The following is a 23,948-nucleotide window of genomic DNA, read 5'->3' on the forward strand; positions in this document are numbered from 1 at the left end:
CATTTATCCATATTTATTTCTGTCTAAGCCTTCTAATCCGTTCTAATAATTTGACTTCGCTCATGAAAGCATTGCTTCGATAACAAAAATTTGCAAGAATATAAAAAGATATTGAAAGTAAAGTTCATATTATAATATCTGCAGAGCAAAATAAATTCCTCTTCAGGTTGAATGTTCGTAGGTTCGTTTGCAAAGATTTTATTTTCCATAAAGATCCTGATTCTGCTGATGAGACTTCCTCTATAAACCTAGTGTTAACAGTACTGAGTGGCACTGAACCTAGCGACGCCACTGGCCAAGGAACGAGGGCAAAAGAGGGAGGGAATTCAGAAAGAGAGGAATGAGAAGACCTCGAACGGCGATGCTCATGAATCTCATGATCGATGCGCGATGCCAGTGTGCACAGTTAAAACGTGTCCAAGTTGGAAGGCCGCGGGCCGATGCTCGGTAATGGCCGTCCAGGACTTCACCGTGTTACGTGTCAGTCCGTGAGACGTTCCGCGGCAATTTACGGCTGCGTACACAGTGCCATTACCGACCACCGTAAATAAGACGACGGGCCGGGGACAGTCTCATACCGAGCCGGCGGTTCGTCATTTTTAGCGTTCATCGTACGTGGGCGTCGTTAATTTCCAATCCTCGCGCGTTTTTGTCGGCCTGTTTTCGCGACGCGCTGGTAATGCAACTTTTTAAAACGTCCCTGCGCACTGTGCCTTTGAAACGCACGGTCAGACCTCGGTTGGTTGACGTTGAAGGAGGATGAAAAATATTTCCAGTTGCAGAGGGCTATCCACGCGGATACGAGTAGAGGAGGCTAAATGGATGCACTCTGCGGCTTCTAGTTAATTGCTGATTCTTTTTTTCCGAGTTATTAGGAGGGGAATTAATAGAGCTTTGATTTATAGAAGCTTGCTAGTTAAAGAGGTTTGAGTTGCGGATGCCTGACAGTGCGGTAAGAGAAATATTCGAATGGGGAAGTGGAATTGATCATTCTGTGCGAAGTAGATACTGCAATATTGAACTTTACCATCGTTATGAAACATGAACAGGGCAGTGACTTCCTCTTTTCCTTTCTGTATGGTTCATCATGCAAGAATTTGGTGAAAGAATAAATCTCATCGTCGACTATTTACTAATAGTTAATGTCCAATTTTCGTGGTTGAATGTGAAGCTGTTTGCGCAAATGGAATTATTTGTGTATAAAGCGAGGCGTGTGGGTGAATGCAATCACTCGTAATTGGTTAATTATCGAAGCGTTCGGGAAATTGTTCCAATAAACGGAATTTAAGCGTTCGATGCATAATGCACCGGCGTTACTTTACTGCAACTGACACGCACGAAAGAACCGCGGACCGTGTTCGTTTCGTGCCAGGAAAGTAGGTCGCAAACGGAATACTTGTTTCATCACGTGATTCCGTCTCTTTATTTCAATGTCCGCAGCCGTATGGTCGATCTCTATTGTCTGTGTCTCGGGGCATGTGCCGTGATCGCTCGAACAAATGGCAGAAGGCTATTTCCTCGTAAACTTCATACATGGTACTCTGAAAGTACAAGAGCGGCCTTTTACGACGCTTCTTTCGCTCGAATCCGTTATTTACGAACTGATACCACGAAACCGAGACATTATTAATGTGGGAATGATGTTATGGTAAATATAGACAAAGAAGTAGTACGAATAAATTTAATTTAATTTAAATAAGGGAAATTATCTCGATCATCGACATATTTCTTTTTTACTTTCGTCACTTTGGAGAATCATAGAAAATTCCGAGTACAGTTTTTTGCATACTTTATAATGTGAGAAAATGGACAATTTTATAGAGTGACACCAATATGAATTACTTTTTTTTTTATAAAAATAGTGTTTAAATTGTTAAAGAACACTTCAACATTACAAGGGTAGTTACAAATAGTAGAACTGAGTAACCCTCGAAAATAGTCGAATTTGAACAATCCTCTCCTAAACCTACCCCTTCTGAATAACTGTACCATCGAACAAACATCATGAATCAATTACTATACATCTTTCCGACCGGTAATCTGTTACGTAATAAAACTTTGCCCGTCTCCAATTCCCAGACACTTCGATTCGAATCCTCTTCAGGCCAGATTCGCTCGACGAGTAATGAGTGGTCTCTGTTCTTGTTTCAGGTTGCGACACGACCTTGGAGCCCGGATCAGGGCAAGACGCGGGAGATGACCAAGCTTTGCAACCATAAGAGGAAACTTTTGCTGCCAATAACGGCGGCTAGCAGTCCTGTTGCATCCTGTACACCGGCGGTCTCCTCGTCGACTTTATCCTCTGGCCCGCCTGCAGCCGCGATTCACGTGAACGCAGACTCGCCCACCTCGCCGGACAAGGCCAGGAAAGGTAAGATCGCGACCTTGCGCGTAAGTTTCACTTTTTCGTTAGTTTCGTGACCGATGATTTCATGTGAATTTTCGTTTAATACTTACCGGACGTCACTGGTTCAGAACTGTCGTTGCTTTAGATCATACATGACAAATGGTGCACCAACACCACTTTATACAAATGGACACTTCTTTTCTTGAACGAAAATATCAATTTTTGTATTGAAAATATGACTGCTTATTTTTTCTACTGTTCAAAAGCAATTAAAACTACTGTCCTTACATTGAACGTTATTATGGCAAAATAGCATTGTTGTATAGGTGACATAGGTTGAGGGTTATTTTTCTTTTTAACAACTTCAAATACCGTAATAAAATCGGGTCCATATTCGAAATAACATAATATATTGTAGAAGAAATGAAATGAAATGTGAGGTTCAGTAAATTGCTGATTTACAGTCTGGCCCTAAATTTGTAATTGTATCAAACATGGCTACGACTATAATGTCGTTTGGTACTTTACTGACATAAATCCAATTGATAGAACTCTAACATACTCCAATAAAATAGAAGTATAACAAAAAATTGTGTCTAAGGTATGCAACCACCTTCGACACTTGAACACAATAACAGGAAAATACTGAAAGTTTTTCGAAAACCCTTTCTCGAAATCGGGTAATCGATGATTCGCAGAGTCGCGAATAATGCGGCTTCCAGTGGCCGTAAAACGACAAGCAGGAGGATCAAAGCGGTATAAATAGAAGACATATTCTTCCCAGTGGTAATCTCGCGAGGGAAATCGCTTGGAAGAAATTTTTCCGTTCGGTAGTTTTATCTGCCGTGGCCGGCGGCGAGTGTCCCCGATCGATCAAAATCAGAATTTTCCCCGGGGAAAAGTTTCTTATCGGGCTCGAACGAGCTACGAACTCGTCGAACTCAATCGCATTATACATACTCGCCAATCAATCTCACGTATACAACCAGCTACGCGGAAGCGAGCACGTACACACCCCGTCCCATCAATATATACCACCCGCGCTCTCCTCGCGAGAAGTTTTCTCATCGATCCGTCGTATTAACAAAGTTCCCCCGGTAGTCGGAGCGGCGCGCCATAATCGCTGGGAACGTTTATTCACCGTCGTACCAGAAAACACGCGGCGGAAACTTTTATTGGAAGACGACCAAAAGTTTTTCTCCTCGCGCGGAGCGGCTCGCGGCCGAGCCACGATCATTAGGGCGCAGCGGACGGGAGAAAAGTCTCTGGAAGAAGAGAAGGAAAAGAAACGATGAAATTGCGGCATTAGCGGAGTCTGTTGCCACCCCTTCTCCCGTTTCTGTCTCCTTTTTGCTCCCTATCTCCGTCTCGTACCGAGAGATGGCAATAAACCAGGGGTTCCCAATCGTGGTCCGCGGTTCACGGGGCACGTCGCTCTTTCTAGATGGTCTGGTCGATCCTTATATTTAAAACCTAAGATGCCTGTAGAACAAGAATCCTCTCGACCAGTTGTAAAACTCGTAATGTTTGAGGTTCTCGCGGTTTGGTTCTTAGTGCTTGATTTTGAAGCTTTATCTAGTGGGGTGTTTATGTAGAATGAACTGTTGATATGCAAATTGATTAACTTCACTTTTTGAAAAATCTTAATTTTAAGTGTAAAAGCATTCGGTGTAGTCATAACTCTTTACATTTATAATAACTTTCCTGAATAATAAAGATTAAAACAATTAAACGATCAAATTTGTTTGGTCATTGAATAATAAATAATTTATTTCAAAGGCTATTTCATCGCATTTCTCAACTTTTTATTGTACGGAGTTAATCGATTTGTGCAATGAACGGTTTAAGTAAGTATCTTGTGATCGTTATTGTTTTGAGGAAGTTGGTCAGCCATGATTCTTCTTAGGCCAGTGTCCAAGAGTTAGGCCACGTAACAACTGCAATTGGGAAACACTGTATCAAACCGACCGATGCCGTTGAAAAAAGGGTCGAAGGTGTCATGCGCGACGAAGCAGCATTGGTTAAGGCGTTGGGCCAGGGGGGTTGGAATGATGTATCACCGTAGCTGCTAATCTCTCCGTCCGGATTTCATTACTAAATCCTATAACCGACCGAGCGGGATCGTCTCTTTTTCCTCGTGCTCTCACCCTCATTCTTTTCTTCTCCTCCTCATCTTTTCCTTTCTTCATCGCGTCGCTAATTAAACGGTTGTTATTCCGAATGAGCCTGCACAACGAGAAGCGTGCTTACGATCTTCGCGTTACGCCGAGGGGAAATAATAGCGGGACGGTGAATTGAAATTCACCGACTGTGTTTTCGTTGTTTGCCGGATTTTCAAGGCTCTGGGATCTTAGGACAATATCGCATGGACTCGACCTCGGCCAACTCCTTATAAAGTTTTTAGCTACGTCTTCCGCTAGTTTTCGCAAGTTATTCTTCTTCTGTGCCAACGGTACATATGCCTATTCACACGATTGCGTCTAAGTGGATGAATTGATTTTAATGAAATGTTTTATTTAAATTTTACAGTCTGATTCATTTTTGAGCGAAATTCTTTTATAGATATTGATGGTTTCCTCTAACAATATTTTACATTTTGCGATTCATTTTTAAACATTTACTTAGTAATTTTCGAAAGCATCTCAAAAAGAACTATGTTTCAGGTAGGAAACGAAATAAATATTTGTCCAGGTTTCCCTAATGAATGTGTTAACAATGTTAATATACACACATTAATTAACATATAAATGTTTTAATTAGTGCCCTAACGAAAATACTATTTTCCTGAAATAATTATTCTCTTCGGTCATAAGTATTACCGCAACGTACGCTAAATATCGCAATAAAATGATTTTGGACAACAATAACGCGAGTACCCCGTGTACATATCGCTGGCGGTGTTTCGCGGAGCTTTATAGGGCCGTTTTAACATCGATGCGGTGCGTTCACGCTCACAGAGGTCGCTTCGATTCCAATTTTCCGGTGATATAAAACGTCGCAGCCCGGGAAAACGTCGCCGCTGCAGTTTCTCTCTCCCTTCGGCTTCTTCTCGTCTCACTCCGTTCCCCATCGCGAGCAATTCAACGGAGCGGGCGGCCGGAGCTGGGTTGGCGGGGTAATACGTTCGGCGCGGTGTGCAAACACACACCCTCCGGAATCGTGGACAGGGAGCGAAAATAAAAAGAATAATCCACGGAGGGGAGAGGAATCGAATGAATCTTTATCGTCGTCGCTGTTCCACAAATACGAGTCTCGATAACGAAAGTCGATTTTATTTTTCCTCGGTTCCTTTCGGGTTTTACTCGATCCCTGCAAGGGGCGGAAGGACTTTTATGTACCTACGCGGCTCGCCAGGGGGCTCCGGACCGAGAACCGTGAAGCGAAACTCGATCGACGCGATTAATGGAATTCCAACGGCTCGTTACTCGCGACTGAATTTACTTTCGCGTTCGATATGTGTCCGCGCATCGACTCCCGGTTCCGCGGGGCCGAGGTTGTTTGAACGTGCAAACAACATTTCCGGAATTTATTTCACGATTCCCGCTCGCTTTTGTTGGCTTCCGCATTTCACGCGTGGCGCCCCGTCGGTGGATCCGACGATGCATTTATCCCGCGGAGGATCATAAGCGTGTCGATACTACACTCGCATCGTAGTGATTATCAACGCACGTCACTCCGTTTTATTAATTTAATTAAACGTTGTAAAAAACTGTAAACACTTAAAACACAATGTACAAATGGAAACCAATACTTTCTATTAACTCTCATATATAAGATAAATTGTATCATGTATAAACCTATGTAACGCCGTATAATTCTAATCATTAGAATTTCATAGAGGCTTGAATAGAAAAAAAATTGTATATAATAAATAAATGAAATATTCAAAATTAAAATCAATCAATCATTTTGATAGGAATATTATAGAAAGTGGGTCTAAGGGGACCCATGTGATGACGTATCGTATAATTGTTTTGACGTCTATCGAGCAATCGTTAATTAATCATGTCGATGCGATCGCGTCAGTTTGACGATAGCGGCAACGCGAGTCAAAGAACCGAGACATGTTAACAGGATCGATTGCGCGCTGATATGTCTTTCTTGCTATGTTAAACAACTTTCCTCGATGAGCAGGTTCTCTACTCCTCTGTTCGATCGATCATGCTCCGCTTTACGGCGGCGCGATACGCTTCGCGACTCTGATATCCGGGAGAAAACGATTTCACAGGGAGCGCGCCTCCTATCTACCCCTTTTAGAGCAAATACCTACAGCTTTCCGTTTATCGCTTTGTCGCGCGGCACAAACTCCTGGGAACATTAAAATGCTCCGATACGATAGATGCCTCGAGATTCCACAGTCACTAATAATATTCTATGCGAGCACAGTTTTTTCAACTTCCATTCGTCTGGAATTTAAGCATTTTATGAAGATGGATGTAAGTTTAATCGAATAGTAAAAGGTGAATAAATTCGTATAATATATTTTCGTCTGTTCATTGTGAAATATTTTATTCCTTAATTCAAGCATTAATTTTTATTCAAAAGGTAATGTCATATTATATACATCCAAGTGTAAAGTTTATCCATGTGCGTATTTATAACGAAAGATTTATTTAAAAACATCGAACTCATTATTTCATTTAGACAAACTGCTTTAATAAACGTAGAGGGTACGGATATTTATGAGACTGACCGTAAATAAACACGAAATAATTTCTTCAAACGACAAGTAAAAGTCGTCTTTCCTTTTCTTATCTAATCACCTTTAAGAGCAGTAAATCCTCAATTATTACTACCTTCATCCCTTTGTTGTATTCCCAGAGACTTAAGTAAACACAAATTATTTTTTCAAATAATAAGTAAAAGTCGTCTCTTCTCTTCTTATCTAATCACTTTTAAGAGCAGTAAATTCTCAATTATTCCTATCTTCATCCCTCTAAGAAGTCCATTTCACTCCCACGTTTCACCTCGCATAACCGAGTCGACTAAAAGCCCGCAATCAGTAACAGTGCCAGCTAAAGCCCATCACGGTTTAAAAAAGCCGACGTTAAGAGACTCGAGGCATGTCTCACGCGCGAATCGCAGACGTTTAGAGACCCCCCGGGGCGAGCCCTCAGACGCTCCACAAATTTGCATTCGGCTGTCTCCGTCGCTGTAATCCCGACGCGGGACAGCATCCCTATCGATGTTAGAGGTCGCGCACCCCGCGAGATGCCCGAAAAGGGACCAATCGGCCAGCCCGTATCTTCTTATCGTCCGCGCGATCAATAAGTCCCGGGAGGAGGAAAGAATCCGCTCACCATTCGCTGCCAGCGACGTCAACGCGGCGATGGTAGTTTGAACAGAGCCGGATGGTGGGGGTAAACAGGAAGGAAAACGACGACGCGGAAAGGTGGGCGGATGGCTGTGGTGGTGGCGGCAGACGTATAGTTGATAAGGGTTAATTTCGTACGAAGAAGCAGTGGCGCCTGAGCGTTCTGAATGGGTGAAGAGAGACGAGGAGCTGCGGTCCAACGTCTGTGTCCGATTGTGATTCTTGCGCCTGCCCCGAGTGATGTTCACCCCCGCCGACACTGTTTCAGGCCACCTCCGACTCGTCCTCGGTCGACGTTCCGTTGTGGTCGCGCAAGCGCATTTTACGCCACTTCCGCTTAGTCCGCACCAACGGCTCGACCACGTCGTAACGTCCGATCCGACGTCGAGATCGTCATGACCGAGCCGAAGGAGTAGTCGTTGCCCGAGATTCTCCGTTGGGTTCGAGTAACTCGAGTGTCTTCGAATCCCGCTGGTTTCGCTTGCCAGCTTTGGCGGGAAGTTTCGGTCGACGGTCTCGAGAAGATACAATTATGGCCCCCGGTCTCTGTATCGAAACCTAGTATCGGGGCAATTTCAATTACGAGCATCGCTTCGAAGCGATGGGAACGATCCTTGGTTAGCGTCTTCGAGTACTTGTGTATTGGCAGCAAACTGAAATTTGTATTTCAGCGAGATTTCTCGAGACGTCAGATTTGTAGCTTATCAAGTATCTGGTAGTAAACATACTCGAATGGTTACTCTCCGAGGTAATGGAGTAGAATGGAGGCGTTCGTTCGATCCAGGGGAAAAGGAGTATTCTTTATCGTTTGCCCCACGGCGATTCCTTCAAATCCAATCCCTTCTGAAAAATGTGGAGTATCCTTGGACACGTTTCCACCGATCACTCTTCGAATACCGTCAAACGACAGGTCATATTTCGTAATTGCTACGTCATCTCTTCTTCGTCAGATTTAGCGACGGCAACCTTTATAGCCGTGAACCATTGGCTGCAGATCTCTGGGGTGAAAGAGGGCGGCGAATTTTACGCGTTCGCGCGAATTCCCCCGGAAGCCACGAAATGCTTAAAAGATTTTACGCAAATCTTTGCCCCCTTGGAAATCGGGTTAAACTATCGTCGTTGCAGACAAGCTGGCTTGCTCCTAGGTAGACTCATTATTACATCCACCCTTCTTCCCGTCCGTTTCTCGCCCGTTCCCCCTCGGTTTCCCTGCTCCCGCTTCCGAATTATCTTTCCCCATTGAAGCTGTGGGGAATAATTATCCGCTGTAGGCTTGCGGATAAAAGACTGTCATTGAAAACCATCCCCTTTGGCACCCTTTTACCATCCTGCTCTCCGTTGTACGCATCAATCAAGGCAATTGCGTAGCGCGAACGCTTCTCGGTCGCCTGTGGATCATTGATTGCGAACAATCGTACGTTTTATTGGAGAAATATATCACAGTGATACTTTGAATTTTTTTTTAAATAGAACCTTGAATAATGATTTGGTGAGTTAAGAATCGTGGGGTATGTGACGAGAAAATTACCAGTTCCTGTTGTATGCTGTTATAAATACCAATTTGATTTTTACGCAAATTCATCATCTAGTTTTATCGTCGTTATTGCCTAAATATTTGGTAAACAATCATCACTGGGAGAAATATAAAAAAAAAAACAACCTATTTAGTGGACGTAAAAGTATATAGATGTAATAAGATGTCGTTGATGAGCTGAACACGTCTCTTTGTTTACATTGCAGAAACTAATCACTGTAACAAGAAGAGTTTTAATATAATTATAACGGAATAATGTCCTCAAGTACCTTATATTCAACGTTTTTCTTCATTTTCAAGAGATAGTAAAATATAATTTCATTAGCTTTTATTTCTTTTCCAAAAGAAGCAATTTCAAATAAAAAAAAAAAAAAATGTGTGTACAAATAGAAGTAACTACTAAAACAAGTTCGCACTGAAATTTCAAAATTTTAACGCTAAATAGGATTTAACCTTGCGGTGAGACTTCAAATGGAACACTTGTTCATTAAGCAGCCCGAAGCGACCTGAATAATAAGTGGAGGAGGGTCGGAATTCGAGATAAAGAAATAAGTCGTATTTTAATTTTCCCTGATCTCGTGGAGTTAGCTCCAAGATTTGATTAGGAATTAAAATATTTCTCGATTCGATTGAATGTTTGGTAATAAGAAGTTATCGACTCGTTTTTTTAACGTTTACTTTCTTTTATTCCGCAGATGGTATCAGCAAAAAGAAGAAGAGAAAAGTTGGTGTGATAGGAGGCATTTTTTCTGGGGTCTCGGTATCACAACTTATGGCACAACGTGACAGGGCTATTGTTGCGGCATCTGGAGTTCAAGGGTCGTCGGTGCCAAATGGATCACAGGTAATGTAACGATTTTTTAAATAAATCTACAAATGAATCTTAATACTGTAATGACAAAAAAATCTTTCAAAATAATCATTTCATACTTTGATACAATTTAATTCTATACCTAAAGTGTATAAACTTTAAGGGGACACTCTTTTTTTGGGTGGAGTTTATGAAATACATTTTTTTGTTTCCTAATATACTTGTTGCTTATGATATTTGACATCTTCCGTTTGACGTGACGTAGAATATCGTACATAATTTATAAACAAATTGGACAGGCCAGTTGAAAATTTCAGACAACCTTCTTTATACATGTATAAATAAACATACCAAATTTGAAAAGTTTGTGTCAAGTACTTTGGCTGCCACAAAAATCATGAAAATTGCTTCGAGGATGATTAAAAAGAAAGAGTACCCTCTTAAATCATAAACGATTCGTAATACATTTAAATAATCGAGCATAGTTCCGTATGATTTTCCTATTTCTAATATCTTGCGTGAAAAAATTTCTTTATATTTTAGGTGTGGCCAATCGCAATCCCCAATTTGCAAGTTCAACAGAACAATCAACAGATCTGTCATCAAACGCTAAACTCACCCTCGCAAAATCAGGACGTAAACGGCTGTGCAACGAGAAATCCTCAACAAAGGTTAGGTCAGCATAACATGTCTGGGATGCTGATGGGAAATCCGCTGATCATGAATCAACAGGGCGCTAACTTCAACAACATGACGCAGCAGCAACAGCAGTTGTTGCAACAGCAACATCAACAACTCATATTGCAACAGCAACAGCAACAACAGCTAATGCAGCAGCATATATCTCAACAACAGCAGCAGCAACAGCAACAACAACAGCAGCAGCAGCAACAACAACAACAGTTGTTGCCTCACCATCAACAGATGCAGCATATGCAGATATTGCAACAGCAGGAACAATCGCAACACCAAAGTGCGGTTGTGAATCAGCTAACGCAACAGCAAGCTCCTCATTATCTCAGTCAGTTGAATCAACAATCGTTGCACGTAATGCAACAACAGGAACACTTGAATCAACAGCAGCAGCAGCAACTGCATATGCAGCAAATACAGAAGCATAAAATGCAACAGCAGCAGCAACAGCAACAACATCAGCATTTAACTCAAGAAGTGGATCAACAATCGGGGAGCTACAATTCCCAACACTCCTCGGAGAATTACGTGCATCACATGCAATCATCGCAACTATCATCGCAACCCGCTATCCACCAACAATTGCATCAACTTCACCAACACCAAATGCAGCAGCAAACGCAACAGCACCAATCCAATCAACACGTGATGCAAGCGCAAGCGACGGATCATTTTCAAATGCAAATACAGCAGTTGCAGCAGCAGCAACAAGTATCTCAGATTTGCGTACAACCGCAGTATCCTAATCAACAGCTAGGCCATCACTCGTTGGACGTCATGCAACAGCAGGCATCGGGCTCTGTGATGAACGCTATCAACACCGCTGACATTCAAAACAGACACAATCGTACGCCTGTTACAGATGAAGATCTAAACGTGAAGCAAATGCAACAGCAGCAGCAGCAGCAACAACAACAACAGCAACAGCAGCAACAACAACAACAGCAGCAGCAGCAACATCAGCAGCAACAACAACAACAGATTTTATTGCACAACCATACGATGCAACGACACCACGTCGTACAAAATGGAAACCTGGTGAACAACTCGCACGAAAACGTGCAACGAATGTACGCTCAGAATCAGGTTCAGTATCCTGTGAGAAATTTCGATGCTTCGAAGGGGACTACTGCGGATGTTAAACATCAGCAGCAATACACTTTACCTAATCTAGCGGGAAGGAGCCCGAACACCAATCACGCTGTTGAAGCACAATCTGGTATTATGGGACCAAACGGGCAGCCCGGTAATATGCATTTCACCTCGAGGACACCGCCTTGGCAGCAGAACCGACCAGTCTCGGCCTCTCATCAACCTTCTCTCGTCACTGTCCAGAACATCACCTGCAACTCCTTCGATCGTGTTCCACCGTTGCATCATCACATTCCACAAGCTACCACCTGGACAGACGAAGTGGCTCGTAAGAAAGCAAAGTCCAACAAAGTAATGGCGAAAAAGCAACGGCAGCACAGCGTCACGGACGTTAGGAACAGCAGCCTCGATCAATCAGCCTCGAGTCCGATCGACGAGTTCAACGATAAAAGCCATCAGAACAATAGTCAGATAGGTTCGACCGTTAATAGCAGCGGTCCGTCGTTCTTAGAAGATCCTAGCGGTTACCTCGCGCAGCAGACAGCGCTGTTGAACAGCACGATATCGAGACAGACGGGCGTCAGTAGCTCGCAAGTGAGCATGATTAATAACTCGAAACCACCGCAAGCGAGTCACGGATCCCACTTACCTAATAACGCGTATCTTCCACAACCAAAGCCTTCCTCCAGCGTTAGTCCCACGAGTACGTCGTCGTTTAATTCCGTGAAAAATCACGCAACCTCGCCCGTGGTCGTGCACAGTAGCATGACGCCAACGTCGAGCAACGGGGGAACAGATTCGGAGGGTAGCCCCTGTCAAGGTTGCGTCACCAGCGCCGACACCCAATCCTACGTCCAGGATCAATACAAACAGCAAATGCAACGTCAGTACCTGATGCATTCGGATCAACGCGAGGATCCTGTCACGTCGTCCACGTTTGGCGAGCAGTGCCAGAACAACCAACAGCAGGCTGATTCGAGACCAATCCAAGGTGGCACGGTGAGCACCAGTCACGGATCTCCGATTGGAACGAACAGTCCAGCGAATTCGGATACACCAGCTTCGTCGACGCCTGGAATATCGCAGCCGGCTACCCCGCAGAGTCTAATCTCATCGCAACCATCGACGCCTCATAGTTACTCGCAACCGCCAACACCTCATTCGCACGCTACTTCCGGTTCGGTGCCATCGCAACCTTTAACGCCTCAAGCTCAGCAACCGTCGCAGTCTTCGATGAGCAGTGGCGGCCAGGAGCAACGTTCCGAAACGCCTTGCTCCGCAACAACGAACTCGAGCGGTGTCCCTCCTGGTACGCTCTCGTTGCAATCGTCCTCAACCGCTACAGACAACATGACACCTCAAGCAACGAAAAGGCAAGCTACGAGACAGTCGTCTTTGGATGGTTATCAGCCACATCCGCATACCGTGAACACTGTTTCCAGGGTACCGATGAACCATTTCACTGGTGCATCGTCGGTGATAACTACAATGGCAAGTGGACACACCGTTAGCAGCAACACTATCACGTCCGTGCTAGCTGGAAGAGCGAATACAGCTACGGTTTCGATCAATACGCCTTCCGGAATACCGAACCCCGCCATACCGGATATACTCGCGAATAAACCGCAGCATCAGGCATCTACGACGACGTTAACGAACGTACCAACCTCTACCGTTACCTCCACGCATTCTTCTCTGCCGACCAGTCAACCATCGTTGGGAATAAATGTCTCAAAGTCGCCGCTAGAGATGGTGCAAAGCGTCGTCAGTAGCATACAAGTACCTCAGACAAGTACCACCTCGCCAGTGCAACAGAATCAGAATCAGCAACACCAACCGCAGCAACATCCTCAATCCAACGTTCAAGTTCACAATGTTCTTACCTCTGGTGGAATACTGAAACACCCCGCTGGTTCTACTTTACCTCCCGGTCACATACTAGTTTCCAGCGGTGGTCAGCTGATAATGGCCAGCACAGGAACGAGTATCAACGGCGTGATGGCACCGCCTCCTCCTAAAATTATTTCCAACTCCAGTTCTATGCCGCCGTTGTCGGTGTCGCCGATGGTTACCAGCGTAACAGGTGCCGTTAGTCAGGTTATCCCCGCGGTGGGGGTAGCTCAACAAGTTATAGGACAGCCCACGGTACTGGTGAACACTATTCAAACTCCCGTACTTATACAACCCGGTGTCATGACCATGGATAGCATAGGACAGAACGTTCAGATACCGCATCTAACCGTGGCTACCGGCAACGTGATACAGAACGCTCAGTCAATTTTAGATGCGAATCAAGACGTTGCGCGAAACGTTAACGCGAGCCAAGGAATGGTGAATCGGCAACCGGCATTGCTGTCGCCCGAGTCGGCGATGAGTAAAAAGAAAGCGTACAAGAAACGAAAAACAAACCCCCAGACGGTGGCTTCTATGTTACACATCGCTTCGTCTCAGCAGAACGCTGGCATGTTAATGCAATCGCAGTCAAATTTCGCACAGCAAAACTTTCAGACTCAGAGCATAGGTGGTCCAATGTTGCAAGCGTTAACCATCGTCCCAGGAAAAGGTGGAGCACCGGCGCAGTTGGTCATGAACGGACAGGCCGGTGCAACGTCGACTCAGTTCAACGCGCAGCAAATCATCGCGAACCCACAGCCTGCCCAGCAAATAAACCTACTTCAGCCGGTGAACTTGTTGAACGGTGCTGCCGGAATGGTTCAAAATTTCCCCACCATTCAGCAATTCATCGTTCCTGGCCTTGGCAGCATGGTCATGTCCGCTGACGGAACGGCAACTTTGTTGCAAGACACGGGGAACCTCGGGATGCAGCTTCAGATACAAAACGTGAACGGTCAGAACGTGTTAACTCCGGTTCAAAGTCACAGCGGGATATTCAATCCCAGTCAAAGCATCTTAGCAGCTGGTCCTGCTGGAATGGTTATCCGCGCGCCACAAGCAACGGGTGGAAAGATTATTCAGCAGCACAGTCCAGGCGCACAATTTCTTTCACCGAACAGTGGCCAGTTCCTAGTGAACGGCACCACGTCGTTCGGGAATCAGCTGAGCCCGATAGTAGCGAACGTCAGTCCTAATCAGCAAGTGACGTTCAACGCTTCGCAAGTTCGACCGTCGAACATGCAGGGCCAACAAGAATTCATACAGATGAACGGGCAAACGCTGATGGTGCCTTGCGGCACCGCGCAAAACATCGCCGTTTCCTCGGCCTCCAATCAACAGAACACAACTTTCGTACAACAAAACACTACGATCGTTCAACAACAAACAACCATGGTGTCCAACAATCAGATACCCAACTTTCAGTCTGCAACTTCTAACGGAACGGCCGTCGACCCGATGAACATCGACCACAATCAGTCGTATATCTTGAGCTCTGGCATGATTCAGGGAAAGGCGCCTACTTCGCCGAAGAGCAGCGTAAACTCGCCGTCAGCCGACCAAAACGTTGAACAACAGCAATACGTTCTCGCGAGTAGTAGTACGACCGTCGTCGAGAAAACAGCGCAACAGAGCGACCAGCACAGCCCTCTGATGGCCAGGCATTCCGTTTCCACGCAAACAGCGGGGAATCAAGCGAACATGGCTCAGTCGGCCATGATGAGGCAAGGATCTCCCCCGGATACCACCACGCATAGTCCAGGGAATAGCCAGAGGTCGAACAGCCCCGCTGTGGATACCACGACCCACGGGGCAGCTTCGCCGGCACCGCCGATTACAGTTAGACATCATTCGTCATCCACGGTAATATTAAACGTTTAAACGTGGTATAACGTAGCGTTGAATGTTGACCATAGGAATAATTCGTTGAAATATACAGTATAATAATACCATTATCTTTAAGTGTACATAGTTATCATAGCCAACATTCGAGAATTTTCTTTTCAAGATTTAAATATTCATTTTAATCCAAAACAAAGTGTAATTTTAAGTACAAGTGTTGAACTTGATATATGCATTTATGCGGAAATGGTGGTTCGAGAACTTGCCATTTTATATTAAGTTAAATACCTCCGCTGTAAAATTATGCTTTGTTTTTAATTAAAATATGTATTTAAATTTTGACAAAAATTTTTGAATTTTGGCTATGACAATTTCGAGTATCCCTTACATAAATTGATATTGTCAAAAATGTAGACGTTATTGTTTTAATATTGAAGAGATTTTTAGTTTTGAGGGTTCTGAGGGAAGACGTAAAGACGTTCACGGAAGACGAAAAATAACATACGTCGTATTCCATAGCATAAATATAGTTGGATCTTGTAGCCAAGAAATTCTTTATGCAACATCGGTACCGAACGAAGCGTCGATCGTATTAATTATTCATCTGCGGTTTCAGCCAATGGTTCATTGCGTGTCGAGCAGCGAGCCGGACTCAGCCGATGTACCAGTGCCGTCGGAGGACTGGAGAATTCAGGGTATCACGAAGGAAATAACGCTTAGTCAGCCGGGTCTCCACGGAAAAACTTATGTGGAATCGACGGTGACTACTGGGATCCAGGTTGGTACCCATGTAGAGCAGGTCAACCGTCATCTAACTCTAACAGACATGCACCAGCCAGCCGATACGACACACCCCGAAAACACATACGCTGACTCACAGGAGCATATGGACACTTCATCACCAAATCATTCCATATATTCAGACACAATGGACCAATCCCCCGTGGAAGATCAGCTAAGCGTCTCTAAAGAAATGACGGATGTCTCTTACACGGAGATGGACGTTAATACGTTACCGGTTGTAGGTCATGGTCATTATCAGCCGATCCTTTATCATAGCCAGCACTACGTTCCCAATTCAAACGTTTATCGACAGCAAGCTTTAGTGCCAGACCACGCGGATTACACGATGTTGCCGCAAACGAAATTCGATAACAAGCAATGCGTCGATACCCATCAGTTCGATTCGCAGATTGCACAGCACGTTTTAGAGCAGGACGACACCGTTCAGAATCCGGAAGAGAAGTCGATGGACGGTCAATCGGTCTGCGTTCCGCACTGTCCCGAAAACGACGATTATCAAAAATTTGTAAGCGTCGGCATCGCTGCACCATCCGGTCTCTATCCGCATTTGTATAACTACAGGTCTGATCCTAATGGCATTGCTGTCGTTAACTATTCGCCAAGTAAACAAGCCTATATAAATCCATACATTTACAATCCATTCGTGTATGCGCAAGAGGTGGACGACGCTGAGGAGACTGACTCATCGTCGGAAGAATAAGCATCTTTCTTTCGTATGGGTTGAATTAATTAATTTTGTACATTTTAAATTAGACATTAGTGACATTCCCCCTTCACGCGAGACCCTACTACGCGTTTCAGTCGATACTATTAAGTTTGTAATTAGTTTGTATTTAACGTTATTAATTTTTACTTGCAGACCATTACGTGGGCCGAGCCGTCAGGCTCGCTTTTAGCGTTTATTATTTAAAATGTACATTGCAATAATGTAATTTGTATGCTCAACCGTGTGTTAACGGGTCGCTGATAAAAAGTATAAAAAAAAAAAAAAAATATCACGATTTTTTATAATGGCAAACAGAGAAAATAATAAATTTTTGCTAAACAAAATATTTTTTGATGATAGAAGTTTTCCGATATACATTATACCTGAATAATTCGAAAATAAAAATGAAATGAGAAGAACAAAAAGAAAAAAAAAAAAAACATACACCTTGCAATGATGAGCATGCGTAATCAGAGTTTGGATTTCGTCTCCTTTGGTATCATTTTTCACGTTTGCATGCCCTCGAAGAATGAGATTTTAAACGAGACGTATTTCGGCCATCGGTAGCGTAGAAAACGTGAGTTTTCTAAATGGCTTCGCGAACGTTCGTCGCGTTTAATGTTTTCTTTTCTTCGTCGTTTTGTACGTATGTTATGTTGTGAATCGGATCGGAGACCTTATTTTACGTTGCAGTAGATTACGTTTCGTTGGTATGATTTTAGTTCACTTATGTTTTTTCACGCTCGGTCGAAAGAATGATGAGAATCTTACTGGAGAAACAAAAAGGGGTTTAGCGATACAGAAACGAGCAATTTGGCAGTCGTTAGATTGAAAAGATATTAGCATGCGATTGGTAGGCTTGTGCCTGAGTTGATCGAGTTATATTTGACAGATCTATACGACAGAGACGTTGAAGCAAGCCGAAGGTGTGGTGAGCACAGTGAGGTGCGAGGGCAGGGATCATGCCCTCGGCCGCGGAATCAAACGAAAACTGGACTCCATCCATTCCATGCATTCTACCCTGCATGAAGACCAAGATGGTCAGTATTGTATGGTATTCTTAGACGTTAATCGTGCATTAGTAGCATAAATAGCTCGGCTCTAGTATCGAACGTCATTTTGATATTCGACTTTGGTTATAAGAAACAGAATTCTTTCGCGAATTTCATGATAAACTACGTTTATGCCGTGTAACAATGTATCAGTACCGAATATTTACTAGCTTGCGAATGAAGCTTAGACATGACGAAAAAGTAGAGTATTTATTGTCAAAATTTCGGTTCAAGTTACTTTATCAAAATGGTACCTTATCGTAGTACTTCGACGAAAAGCAACGTGATTGACGGCCTAATTTAAATCGACAGTCTTTACGAATGAATTTTTACGACGATTGTTCTCGCGTTGCTGTTCGTCGATGTTTGCTATATAGCGAATGTCAATATTAAGAGTGCTTCTGGCTCTAGCAATATCGATTATTAGTAATAATTTAAGGAAACACGTTTTCACCCGCTAATTTTTCTCCACATCGTTTCCACATCTTCGTCAATGCATGCTTCGATTGGCTAACTTGAATTTGTCTGCATCGCTTGTTCATCTTTGTTTTCGTTCGCTGCATGCACGATAGAATGGCACTGTTGCATGATAATTACCGCATGTCGCATTATGTTCGCTTTGGTGACGCTTCTTCTGCGATGCTCGAGTAATAATTGCTTCGAAAGTTGACACGAGAAATGCAAAGAGAAAACTTACCTGCGCGCGTAACTTTATTCTTTAAATATTATTCAAATTGGTTTCTGCAAACGGGACAAGGAATATCTTTTTTCAATGATTCGTTGCTAGCATTATAGCGATGTGAATTTACTTTTATATTTGAGCTGCAAAATTTACAACGTTACCAAACGTGTTACGTTACGTGAAATTCACCACTGTTTCGAGAATTGTTTCCGTAGAATTGCGAAGGAAAATATTCCTCGACTGAACTGATTTGCTGGTTCGATGTTAGTACGTAATCACGGCCGATCGGCGAGAGGAAACGTTTATCGTGTCGAAGAGAGAAAGAAAGAGAGAGAAAGAGAGAAAGAGATAATTGAATATTTTTACACGAGAGCTCGAAGCAGGTAAGTGATGTCAGTACTAAACATTTTTGTTCGTTGAAAAAAGAAAACCCAGGAGACTCGATGCTTGCTACGTAAAAGTAATGGCGGTGACATTGAATTAATAAATTGTAAATAATCGTTTCCAACGGAAGGATTTGTTGCGTTCTTTTTTTTTTCTTTGTTCTACTAATTGGCTGGCAGGTTTGTTAATATCATTGTCCACGCAATTGTCACGTGCCATTGAGAGGGGCCGAGGGGGCTTCAGTCATACGTTCATTTTTGGCGCGGGTGTGGCTCACCGGTTTTATTTATTGCGGCATTTCTTGTACATAATCACCCTCAAGTTTCCCCGCGGTCGCATGTGCATAATCTTGGGGTGGGATCGTTGTTTTTCGTCCTGGGAGCGCCGAAACCCGACAACTTCGGGCGTGCGTGTGCGAGTGAATTTATCACGTAAATCTGCAAACTTTATTACGTTCGTAATTCGCAGTCCGAGCGAGAGTTCTGGGAATTTACGATTCGAGCATTTGCCGTGCAAAGCTATCAGAATAACGAAATATATCGCCCGATGAAATACGCGGGTCTTGTCGTTTACGATCAGCTTGCGAACGAAAATTAAAATCGATCCGAGAATCATCGACGTCGAGAACCATCGGACTCGACCGCCGGTCGTTTGTTTTTATCTGTTTATCCGAGCCGGAGTGAATACGATCGACGAACGAAGTCATTGCATGTGCTCGAAACCATCTGACAATATATATTACATATATATATATATATCTCATTTTGCCACTGATCTCGCCTACCACCATTTGAATGAAGCTACTAATCATTTTTTAACGAGCACACGCGCGAGCAAGAAGCACATATAAAAAAAAAATTAAAGGCCAACAATAGAGACGTAGTAGTATCATAAATTAGGAGATTCAAGGACAATCCCATTCGTAAAGCACGCACCAAGAGCATACCCGTTTCGTTGTTATGCGTTGCACCTGTTGACAGAATTTAACACACGACTTTAACCTGACGGAAGCTCGCGGGATCGTGACGTGGAAATCTGTTTATCGAATTAAACCGAAAACAAGCGTTGTTGATTTATACGAAATCATATTTAATTTATCGTTGATTTTAACATTTAGCTGTCGGGTGATAAAATATTACCATGTATTATCAAACAAATGTTCTGGTATTATGAAACGTCTATTTTTTGAATTTTGACGAAGTCTATATGAACAGAATCTGCATGGTATCGAATGCAAATAATAATAATTGAATTCCACTGTAAATTAATGCTCTCTAGTAGTGATCTTGTTCATATAAAGTTTTCTAAAATTGGAAAAATTGTAGTCTGGTCCTTAATTTAACATTTTTTAGTCATTCATTTTTTTGTTATTTAGAGCGAATTAATCTTTGTATGTATTTCAAGTTGTTCAAAGTCGAGTGAATATAATTGGTTCGACAAACCAAAATGCATTCGTATGTTTGTTGATTTATTTCTAGTGTGAAAGTTAAATTTTTGCATATAGAGCAAATATGATTTTTTATATCAAATATGCACTAAAATGTAGTTGTTTGCACTTTTAAAGATGAAATGTGGTTGCCACACTTAAATACATTATTTTACATGAAAAATAAACTTGAAGTACATATACGTTACAAGGTACACAGGGCCTGAAATGATTAAAAATATTACTTTTGGAAACAATCTATCGTTTGATTTGTCACTGAAAAATTATGATTGAAGTCTGTATAATTATCGAAACAGAAGTAAAAATATACAATACGGTCTACTTTGATTAATGTAAAAAATTCACTCACACGTGATCACGATAAAGTTGCAACTTGAACTGCTTTTGCAAGTTGCAACTACAAAAAAAAAGAAACTCACGATTCCGCGACGATTCGTCCCGCTTCCTCGAATTCGAGTTTGGTCTCACCACGTTCACGTTCAACCGATATCACCTTTTTTGGGGCTTGAGTAAACTAGCGTGAAATAGAAAACACTAAAAGAGGAGAGAGAGAGAGAGAGAGAGAAAGAGAGAGCGAGTGGAAAGAACCGAAAGAAAAATATCGTGTCTTGTTTGGAACCCTTAATAGCCGAGGCAAAGTCAGAGGAGAAGAGCCAGAGGATACTGGAAGTGGGTGAGCTTGTATGGGGCGCCGCAAGAGGAAGTCCGGCGTGGCCGGGCAAGGTCGAGTCTTTAGGCCCCCCGGGGACCATGACGGTCTGGGTCCGTTGGTACGGGGGCGGGGGCGGTCGGAGCCAGGTCGAGGTCAAGGCTCTCAAGTCCCTCTCCGAAGGCCTCGAGGCGCACCACCGTGCGCGAAAAAAGTTTAGGAAGTGAGTCGCACCATCTCGTTCGGGGTACAGAAACAGTTATCGAAGCCTCTTAGGGACGACGGGGGTTGCCAGGATAAACGATCATAACTTACAAAATAGCGTTCCGCAAGTCAACATACGCATGGGTTAAAGAACAAATTTGACAAAATATTTTCATGAGGTTCTACGGTATATTTAGTATTTTTATTATAGTATTTTTTATTAGGCTCTATAGAGTTGTAGTCTCTGGAGATTTTATTTAAAAATGATTAAAATTAAGGTAGTATTAGTCTTCATTGAGTCGAGAGGTATTCGAAAGGCACCGAAATATTATTATGTTGATTGCTGAATTGATTATCCTGAAAATGTGTATCAAGTTATCAAAAATTTGTGGTAGTAGCAAGTTTTAGAAGATTTTATTTGAAAATGATCAGAATTAAACTAGTTGTAGCTTTATTAAAACGTTAATAATGTAGCATCTAGAAGCTATTACTTAAAGTTTTAACACGTTGATTGCGTATCTAATACTCTTGATAATGTCTGCGACAATTCTGTCTGTTGAAATTTTGTTTCTATAAAATTGGAAACTCTGTACCTTAACGTTTGTGGTAGTAGCAGTTTTTAAAACTCTATAAAAGTTCATGAATTTCTTCGTATGTATTTTTTGTAACATCTCACCTTCATATTCTTTTAGACATTGTGTCAAAAGTGCATATCACATATTGAAGAGATTTGTCTAATTTAAAGCACAATAGAAGAAATTACATTGTATAAAAATACACTACGTTAAAAGCCCCAACAGAATTGATGTTTTTTATGATTTTCAAAACATTTATAACTCCATTAGATATTTAACATTTAAATATAAATTAAGGATCCCGTAGGAACACAATTCTATTTCGCATTTTATTATCGTTTATCCAGTTACACTCGAGATATCGTACAAAAGAGGTATATCGAATTAATATTGATAAATGCTTTACAAATTCGATCCATGAAAATATTGATACCGTGTATAGTATTTTATTTGCAAGATTCGTTGAACGGCAGGATCTTTTAATGGATTTGCTTTGTATAGCATTTGTTAACAAACCAACAGCCAATGATATCGAGTCTCTGATCTATGTTTAAGAAATTCTTTGCGTAGCTGCGATTTTTAATTATGCAACATTCTGTTGACAGTAGACAGCTTTTAAAGTACTGTTTAGAAGGCATTTATTTGGATACGCTTTTGCTCCAACTCTTTAATCGCAGTTGCGCGTTTTAGACGCGTTTTAATCTACACTCTGCAAATTATATGCGTATGTTTATTTATCCCGCTTAGTATTGCTGTTTAAATATAACTTATTTATCTCTTCTTTAGTAATATATTCTTCGTAGTATAAACCATTTACACGGACGTTTATAGACGTCGGTGAATTATTATTAAACTCGTTTCGTTGTGTAGATGTAAAATGATCGATGTACATGTGCAAGATATTAATCAAGAGAAATGGACGTGGTACAATACAGTGGCGCGAGTTCATTTGAAATTTTAATTTCTCTGGATTTTGAAAATGAAATAGTTGTGCAATGATAAAATGATGAAATGATATTTCATAACAGATTAGTTCTTTCTTTGTTCGCAAAACGAAAGGTTTCACGAAAACGTAGAAATTATTAACGCGTGGCTAAAAGCTCTGCAAAACAAGTAATCTGTGTTCGAAGAACGTCAATATCTCGTCTATTTCTCAAGTTACAGATAAAGAAGCTATTTGATTGGCCCGCAGAGGGTATTTCGTTCCTTTCTTACCTCGATCGACCAACAATTGATTCGATGGGTATGGCTATCGATTCACGTGAAAGGCGTATTGCACAAGTGTTCGGAATCGAATTTGCTATCCTTGAAATATCACAAGTAACAACTTGAAAAGTGTTCCAACTATATCTCAAGTTATTAGTCTGATCAAATATTTTATGAAACATTGTTAGAATTGAATATATGTGACCGTGATTGTGAAAAAGGTTGAATTCATACATTATTACAATTCAGAGTGATATAATACAAAATAACTGAGAAATTCAATAATTTTAGATTTCTTTACTTGAACTACTTTCATAATAGCACATGTAATTAAATATGATGTTTTTTAAAATTCCCTTTGTAATATAAATTCAAATAAATATTGTAGAATGCATAAATACAGATGCAGCTTTCATCTAACGGATGAAAAAAAAAACGGATAGCCAAAAAATAATCGTCAGGAATGTTACAATTTTGATGTGACTGATGGAGTTAATCGATTTGTGCAACGAACAAAATTCATGCCACCTTTAATTATCCAATTCCGAACACTTGACGAATACCAGTTGTCGCTCGTCGTCGACGAGCAAAGTAGTGACGTAACAGAGTAGCGCAACCCTAGATGTATCTCACGTTTATGCTGTTGCTTGCCGAGACCGTATCCAGCCACGGTGTTCCACAGGACTAACGCCACGATTCTTTCGTGTGCCCCG

At 42.2% G+C, this 23,948-nt stretch overlaps 1 protein-coding gene across 3 annotated transcripts in view; it reads left to right on the forward strand.

Annotated features, from left to right (window-relative positions):
• The window catches only part of LOC128889306 (uncharacterized), a 314,808-nt gene that overhangs the window by 288,331 nt on the left and 2,529 nt on the right, over positions 1 to 23,948 (forward strand). Inside the window, exons 3-8 of one of the 3 annotated variants that reach the window (XM_054146841.1) lie at positions 2,152 to 2,371; positions 9,891 to 10,039; positions 10,550 to 15,547; positions 16,143 to 16,304; positions 17,929 to 18,076; positions 21,230 to 21,473. In XM_054146841.1, the coding sequence (XP_054002816.1) occupies positions 2,152 to 2,371; positions 9,891 to 10,039; positions 10,550 to 15,547; positions 16,143 to 16,304; positions 17,929 to 18,076; positions 21,230 to 21,473 (5,921 nt within the window). The other 2 variants (XM_054146842.1, XM_054146840.1) reach the window with 2 other exon arrangements.

This window comes from Hylaeus anthracinus, unplaced genomic scaffold, assembly GCF_026225885.1.
Source record: "Hylaeus anthracinus isolate JK02 unplaced genomic scaffold, UHH_iyHylAnth1.0_haploid 11997, whole genome shotgun sequence".
Taxonomy (NCBI): domain Eukaryota; kingdom Metazoa; phylum Arthropoda; class Insecta; order Hymenoptera; family Colletidae; genus Hylaeus; species Hylaeus anthracinus.